We start from the raw sequence: 8,782 nt of genomic DNA, 5'->3' as shown, positions 1-8,782 counted from the left end.
TAGGAAGCTTCTGACCTCTGTCACACTCTTTGGTCGATCCCAATTCACCACCGCTTCTACTTTAGAAGGATCCACTGCCACGCCTCCCCCAGAGATGACGTGACCAAGGAAACTTACTTCGGATAGCCAAAATTCACACTTACTGAATTTTGCGTACAATTGTTTCTCTCGAAGAGTAGACAACACAATTCGCAAATGCTCTTCGTGTTCTTCGGGAGAACGAGAATACACCAAAATGTCATCAATGAAGATCACAACAAACTGATCCAGGTACGGTTGAAAATTTTAATTCATGTAATCCATGAAAACTGCCGGAGCATTAGTCACACCAAAAGGCATAACTAAAAACTCGTAATGACCATACCGAGTCCTGAATGTAGTCTTAGGCACATCTGTGCTCTTTACCCGAATATGATGATACCCTGATCTGAGATCAATCTTCGAGAACACACTGGCTCCTTTCAACTGATCCAGGAGGTCATCAATCCGTGGTAATGGATATTTGTTCTTTATGGTAACTTTATTCAGCTGACGATAGTCGATGCACAAGCGCATACTTCCGTCTTTCTTCTTCACCAACAAAACAGGAGCTCCCCATGGAGAAACACTGGGCTGAATAAAATGCTTAGCTAGAAGCTCTTCTAACTGGCTCTTCAGTTCCTTGAGTTCGATAGGAGACATCCTATATGGAGTGATGGAAACTGGGGCAGTACCAGGAACAAGATCAATTGAGAATTCCGCTTCCCTTTCCGGAGGAAGAGAAGTGATATCCTCAGGAAACACATCAGGAAATTCGCACACCACTGGAATCTCTGACAATACCATTCTTACAGAAGGTTCCTTGGAAAGAACTAAAAGAAAAGGTCTTTCTTGGGAAAAGAGATAATTAACCGCGCTGATCGTACCTTCTATCAACTTGGTAATTGCATCATCGGAATAAGTCTCTTCTGCCGGAATGAATATGGCCTTTTCCTTACAACCAATATACACCGAATTAAGAGATAACCAATCCATTCCAAGAATGACGTCAGGTCTCTTGAGGGGTAAGCAAATTAGATCAATCAGAAAGTCACGACCATTAAAAGACACTGAACAATCCTTACAAATCAGTCGGGCTTCCACCGTATCATCGGTCGCCGAAGAAATGGCCATAGGATTGGGTAATGGAGTAATTTCTAAACCAAGTCGGCAAACACATTCGGTTGAGATAAAGGAATGAGTAGCTCCATAATCAACTAAAACACATAAAGGTTGGTTGTTTACATAACACGTACCCGCAATGAGATTGTTGTTCCCCTTAGCCTTCCTCGCATATAAGGTGTACACACATCCTGTAGTCGTCTCAGGAGCCTTCTTCTTTCTAGGACAACGCGGAGAGATGTGACCATGCTCGCCGCATTCGAAACAAGTAACTGGAGCGAATCTGCAATCTCCGGTATACCTCCTCCTACACTTGTCACAAAAAGGAGGTCGAGAGGATTGGTCACTAGGGCCTTGTTTCTTCTTTGATGGAGGATTGCGGGGCTTCAAGTGTTGAGTAGATCTTCCTTGGTCTCTAAAGTTAATCCTGTTTTGGTTCCTCTCTTCTTGAACTCTCTTCAAGCTGTTTTCGGCAACATAGCACTGCCTCAAACATTCAGCATAAGTAGTGAACTCTCTCTAGGACACACTATGAGCAATGTCGGCCCTCAAACCCATCAAGAATTGATCAATCTTCCATAACTCATCAGGAGCGTAAACAGCCTGTCGTGAGTAATCAGCCATATCTTCAAACTTCTCAGCATACTCAGAAACTGACAAGTTGCCTTGCTTAAAGTTCTGGAACTCTCTTTCCCTTTGGGTCCGGACACTGTTAGGAAAGTACTTCTCCAGAAATGCCGCCTTGAAATGATGCCAGTCCTTAGGGATCTCCTTGGTAGTGAAATAGGTAGATGCGGTATTCCACCACCTAAGAGCCGGACCTTTCATCTTTTGCGTAGCAAAGATCACTTTCTCTTCTTCATTACACTGGATTGCCTGGAATATTCTTTCCATACTAGCCAACCAATCATGGGCTACCACCGGGTCTAAGCCACCTGCAAACTCTGGAGGATCCATTCTGAAGAAAGCACGAAAATCTGGCCCTGTTGGAGCTTGTGGAACGGGAACTGGAGCAGGAGGTTGTTGTCCTTGCATACCCTGCATCATCTGCATCATCATCTGATTCTGCTTCTGCATCTGTTGCACTATCTGTTGCCAAGGCACGCCTGCACCTCCGGCTTATTGCTCGGGCTCCACATTCCTAGTTCTGGGCCTTCCGGGACCTCTGCGTTGCTCAGCCATCTCCCTGTCTGTCCTACACACGGAATTAAGTTGATCAGGCTCAATGCCATAGGTAAGACATACAGAATCATGCCGGCTATACACATATGAGGCAGAATTGTACTGCATTATGATGCGTCTTAGCAAAGTCGAGGATCGACCTGCTCTGATACCAACTGTAACACCCCACACATATTTGTCTAGAATAATATGCATAAAGTATTAAATATTGTTTCATAGAGACAACAATTACATAACATCGCAGCTGAAAGATAATAGAACATCATAAGTACAAGGTACTAAAGCCGAATGTATCATGGCCAAAATGATAATACATCCATAGTAGTACAATATCCAACAAGGTACTAAAAAGGCACGAAACAAAAATCAAAAGATAACATCTAGCAACAACGTCAAAGGACTAATCGCCTTGCCTTTGCCACGATCTTGCCTCGAACCACCTGAAAAAGATAGAATTGGAATGGGATGAGATTACTAAATCTCATTGAGTCCACCTATCCTATTAGTACACTCGGATCTAAAAGGTGCATGCCTAAAAAACCGAATCCACCATTGATTCAGGGTTTATCCTCACATCCGGTACAAGTACGGAGTAACAACTGATTCATCCACCATTGGACTCATCTTATACAAATACACAAGTATGACAACAAACAAGTATGCCAAAACCCATACCCATGTACGGGGAATCCAGAAGTGTCATGAACCTCGGCTAGATTATAGAATGGACGCACCCTCGATGAGTTCACCCATGCCTATTGTCAAGTGACTCGTACAAGCACACTGCAAGAGTAGTTAAGCAGGTTCGCACAAGCCTATTTGGCCGCGAGATGACATTAGCCTAAATGGCGTCATTATCCCGGTAACTACCTGTACGCTCGTGTGTTCACATCAAGTACCGAACCGCCATCTTGACGCATGAGCCCACCGGGTGAAAGCCTAGTAGTAGTCTTCATGACTTCACTAGAGGTGAGTTACTGAAAATGTATTGGCCTATGTGGCCACATAATCCCACCATACCGAGCACTCGAGTGTGTTGACGCCAAGTGATTTAAACCCCGTACGGAAACTCATGAGCACACTGCAGCGGTAGCTCAGGTGCGCGACCTTTGATCACATCATCGGACTATTCTACGGACTCCATGGTCCGGGAAAATACCTTGACTTCATAGTAAGAGGTATATCCCAATCTAGCCCCCGGCCACTTCGATTCGAGCATACATACATACAACAAGCGTAAGATCATTATACAAACCAATCCGAATGTTCAACCAAAACATTTGGATGTCAATAAATTTCCATGCTTCGTCTCATCACGGTATTCATTTTCAATCACAAATGAATAGGAAAGAGTTATAGAATAAACATACTCAATATTACGCATAATATTCCAAGTAAGCAATCGAATGGAAATAATTGTAATGGGCGTCATAAAACATCACATACTAAACGTACATAATTGTACTAATGGTTAAGGAGGAGCTTGGTTACAATTAGGAACTCAAAACTGCTCTCAGGGAAAGAAAAATAAAATTCTGTTCAGCACTGGCCGCTTAGCGGGCTGTAAGCGGGCTTTCTAGTGGTGAACCTCACCTATTCCTCCGCTTAGCGGCCTAGCGTCGCTTAGCGGGCTCGCGATAATTATTTTCTACAAACAGCATCCTCCGTTTAGCGGCCTGGGTGGGTCCGCTCAGCGGGATTGCGAATTTCTGAAAAAATGCTCAGCATCTGCTCAGCGGACCATAGCAGATGTAGAAAAAACACAGAACTCATCCGTTCTGTCCTGGGGTATCCTAATCCCTTAAATTCACCTACATGCACGAATTAAAGGTATATCCAGCCAGCACATGGTATGAACAAGTAATAAACAACATCAAAACATGTTATTAGCAAGAATTTGGGGCATAATCTCTCAAAACCCTTAAACCCCAAAAGTTCCCAATTGAATCAAAACCCCATTTTCTATCTAGGGACTCACCTTAGGTTGAAGAAGTAGAGTTGTAGCAAGGGAGATTTGAACGAAAATCAGAACTTCGGAACAGATTCTTGGACATGCAAGGATTGGAGTTCTTGGAGTGGTCTTCTTTCTCTTCTCTTCCTTTCCACGTTTCTATCCTTTTTCTCTCACAAAATCTGTTTTTGTTCACAATGAAGAGAGATTTGCCTAAGCCAAACAATTCCTTATGTCTAATTAAGGGTACAAAGACTAAGATGCCCTTCAACTAAGTCTTAATATCCATTATGCCATTTAGTTTCATCCCATCTAATGTCATTACCATTTATTCTAAAAAGAATAAAATAGGATATTACACTTCAAGCCTCCCATGGACGCTTTCTCTTTGCACCCAGGAACATGTTGATCTGCTGTTCTTCCTGGAGTTGTCTGGTGAGCTCCAACACTTTCCTTTCATAGTCTTGACAGTGTGCTTTGAAGGTGTCTCTTTCTTCTCTTAGTTGAACCCAGGATTTCTGCAGCTCTTCTAGGTCAGTCGGCATGTCCGGATGTAGAATAACTCGAGGTTCGTCCCCTTTGACTTTTGGCTCAACAGTCACAGGTAGGATAGCGGGATATGGCATGATGTACTTCTAAGCACGAACTCTCACCCATTTGAGGTAAGGCTCCATGGTAATAGAATTCCGTTGTCCTAAAGTCTTGCTTTCTACATTGTAGACACTGCCCCAAGCATGTATAAACCTTCGTCGATATCTTTGGGAATCATCTTCGTAGTCGAACATAATGCCATGGATAATCATGTCATGAGGACCGTTTCTTCGTGCATATCCGAATTGACGCAAAGCTAAAGAGGGATTGTAGGTGATGCCCCCCTAATGCCAAGGAGTGGCACATTAGGGTACTCCCCACAATGGTCAATAAGAGCGATGTCTTTTTGAAAGAAGTTATTCCACCGGATATCTGAATGATACAAAGACATAATCCTGCGAGACCATTCCATCCTTTGCTCGTTTCTCAACACTGATCGGGGAAGGTGTAATGTAAACCATCTAGCCAGTAGTGGTACACAACACATAAGAGTTCCTCGCTTTTTCATGGTACGAGTGTGTAAAGAATGTAGAATGTCTCCCAGTAAAGTAGGTACCGGATTGCGGGTTAAGAAAATGTTGATAACGTGCACACTTATGAATTGGTCGGGATTAGGGAATAAAACCAACCCATAAATCAAAAGAGCCACAACTTCTTCAAAAGCTTGGTAACTTCTATCTTTTAATAGTGATCGAGCCTTTCCCATTAAGAACTTAGCAAGCAAACCCTTGACTCCACTCTTTGTTTCCCAATTGGACTCGATTTATGACTTTCGTAAATGTAAGGCCGCAGCAATGATTTCAGGCTTTGGGATCTTTTCTAAACCAGTGAAAGGTAATTGATCTCGAACAGGTAACCCAATTAGTTCAGAGAATTCTTCCAAGGTGGGTACTAGCTGGTAATCAGGAAATGTAAAACAATGATGTTCGGGATCAAAGAATTGGAATAGGACCCGTATCATGTCTTCTTCAAATTTTGAGGTAACCAAATGGAGTAGGTGACCGTGCTTTTCGGTGAATTGAGCATTTCTGGGAAATTCTGATATTAATTCCTTAAGTTCAGATGGTACTGTTGAGATGTTGATTCGAATATAATCTCTGGTAGTGGGAGCCATTACCTGCAACAACACAACAAAGGTAAACTCTTCGATCCTTGAAATGATTAGTAAGAAAATGATATGTTTATGATGCTTATGATGTCATGATGTCAAACATGTGGAAAACACAAACAAATCACACAATAGCCTTAGGTTTAAAGGCTTGCACGAGGTTCATAGGTGATACCCTCCTCACTAAAGTTGAGTTGGTTAAAACCTGTCTTAGAATGGTATTCGGGTTCTATGATCCTTGGAGACAACATCTCAATACGGCACTCGGACGGCCAATCAAAACATTCCTCGAGGATAACTAACTTCGATCAATTTCAAAGCCAGTCACTTAATAGGCCACAAGTCAAGTTCAACTAAAGGTTCTAAGGCAAATTAGTGTTTAATGACATTTCGGAAGCCTAACATACTCCTTGATCGTTTTCAAGGGATATCAGTACAGACCAAAGCGTCGCACTAACGGTGACTACCAGATTAACCGTATCGGTACATGCCGTACAGTTTCCTTGATCTATTGTCACATACTTAAGGTATCTCGAGATTCGGGCTAGAATCTTTCACACAAGTAAATACCCAAACAAACCTTTGAAATGATGATTATGAATTAAATACGAAATTTGATATACATTTTTATTTGTAGATTGAAACAAAAATAATGTAAAATAATATCCTCAGTAATTCTATTAAGCGAGAAGTGAAGTTGTGCCTTTAAATAAAACGAATTTCGCAGTTGTCATGGGTCAAACCCATTTCAAGTGCAATCTTTTTCTCTTAAGGGAGTTAAAACTGAAAGGTAAAGTGTCACACTTTTTATGACGTCATTTGTTACCTCGGTAGTGAAACTGAGGTTATACCTCATATCTAACCGAGGTTAAATGTATTTCTCTAGTAGTACTCGTTCCTAAAGCTTAAGTTAATATAGTGATTGGTATCCGATAGATCTTTCGCATCAAGATGGAAAAAGATGACACTGTTTTTAAAAATAGTGCCAAACTCTTTGCAAAAGGATATAATAAAAAAGAAGAAATAGATTTTAATGGAAACTATGTTACTACATCTAGATTAGTATTCATAAATATGTTATATCATCCTTTGTTAAAATCGATGCAGGATAATTTTTAATTTTATTTCTAAATCTAAAGTGAAAATTCGATCTATTTGTCTTTGTCTTTCTCAATAATCCCCCTCTCCATCCAACCCTATATGCAAGTTCTCGCTTCATAGAACATTACTTCAAACTCTAATCACAATCACGACCATCTATCATTATCTATTAACTTTGAAAATTGAAATCACACCACCTATTTAATTCAACACACATCTTCTACAAAAATGTGTTCTCCCCTAAAATTATCCCAAACCAAATCAGTTATAAGTCATACCCTAATGGGTCACCGTGTATTAGATTTGAACAACAATGAATGAAGATAGTTCAACTAAGTTTTCAAGATGGGAAGAAAAATTACCTCTCCATTGAAATAATTCATCCAGTAATCTTAAACCCTAATAACCACGGATCTAGCCATAGATTTAGCCATACTTTATATTGAGTTTATTTTTCATTTAACTATTCTATAATTATTAATGATTTTGGTTTCTCATAAGTTAGCTAGATATCAAGTGAGTAAATATATAAATAAAAAATTATTTCAAATCGTATAGTTTGTTATGATATAATTGAAACTTGTACCCTTAATTCGATGATAGATGATTAATAACACACAATTTACTCTATAGATGAGTGATAAAGTGAGTTTATTATTTATTTATGCGTAAATGAGGGCCACTCAAAATTAATTGGAAAATTATTTGAATAAACAAGTGTTAATGGTGCACCTAAGGTGTGAAAGTAATTTGTTTATAAGCTTTATTAGAAGCTAATTGTGAATAACGTTAATAAAACCTAATAATTAGGATATAGTTATGGATCATAGTTGGCATAAAACTTGTAGATTAAGTGTTTAGTAAATGAATGGCGTTTGTTGAAGAATAAGACTAATAAGACTAATAAGAAAAAAATAGCTCTTAAAAAATATTAGATGAGTTGCAAGTTCAACTAAAATATAATAATACAAACAAGCACACACATAAATTATTTAAACGTCATTTTTCTTATGACTCCGTTGTTTGGAAACATTAAGACTGTTGGATTCGTTATAAATATTTAAATTGAAATTGAGAATTGAAAAGAGGATAAGCTTCCTTTTTTATTATTTTAAAGAAAAAATATATTTTATATAAAAGATATTCAAATTTGAAGACAAATAACAAAAAGTGGAATCAAATTCATTTTAAACAACAAGTAAATATTTTTATAAAATACAAACTTACATAATCATATTCAACGGTTATGCAAGATTTATTTATAAATAGGATACATATTAATCACACGTTAAACATGGTTTGTCGAAACATATACAAGTCTTCTACTAAATATGCAGTTATTGCAGGATACTTTTACTTTGTTGTATTGAATATCTTATGAGATTAAAGGTACAATATCATCTAATAGAATTATAACATTCTGTCATGTTATATCAGTTTTTTAAAATTTAAAGTGTGACTTGGTTGGATATATGCCCTTGATTGATTGACAGTGTGAAAATATTTTAATCTTTTTTCTCATATCTTATTTATTTTATATCTTTTCAAAGTGAACGATACATATGAGAGTCCAATATAAAAATTAAAATCAAAGAGAAATATAAATGGATGGTGGAAAAGATCAGAAGAGTATTGATAATATAATATGACTATAAAATTACAGACTTAGAAATAGTATAATATAATTTTCATCTAAACTATTAAAGATA

General features: G+C 38.6%; 1 protein-coding gene across 1 annotated transcript; it reads right to left on the bottom strand.

Moving 5' to 3' along the window:
- Positions 1 to 784: 784 nt before the first annotated feature.
- LOC131658949 (uncharacterized) lies at positions 785 to 2,217 on the bottom strand. Its single transcript, XM_058928196.1, has 3 exons — positions 1,669 to 2,217; positions 917 to 1,623; positions 785 to 812 (listed from the first exon to the last, which is right to left on the bottom strand). Exons 1-3 carry the CDS (start codon positions 2,215 to 2,217, stop codon positions 785 to 787), a joined length of 1,284 nt encoding a protein of 427 aa, XP_058784179.1.
- Positions 2,218 to 8,782: the final 6,565 nt, after the last annotated feature.

Source organism: Vicia villosa, linkage group LG3, assembly GCF_029867415.1.
Source record: "Vicia villosa cultivar HV-30 ecotype Madison, WI linkage group LG3, Vvil1.0, whole genome shotgun sequence".
Lineage (NCBI taxonomy): Eukaryota > Viridiplantae > Streptophyta > Magnoliopsida > Fabales > Fabaceae > Vicia > Vicia villosa.
This window is presented reverse-complemented; position numbering and strand designations above follow the sequence as displayed.

Coding starts and splice junctions, on each gene's coding strand:
- LOC131658949 (XM_058928196.1), bottom strand. CDS start 2,217: ATGCAGAAGCAGAATCAGATGATGATGCAGATGATGCAGGGTATGCAA. Junction 1,624..1,668: donor GGGCCGACATTGCTCATAGT/GTGTCCTAGAGA, acceptor TGTTTGAGGCAG/TGCTATGTTGCCGAAAACAG. Junction 813..916: donor TCCGATGATGCAATTACCAA/GTTGATAGAAGG, acceptor TGGTATTGTCAG/AGATTCCAGTGGTGTGCGAA.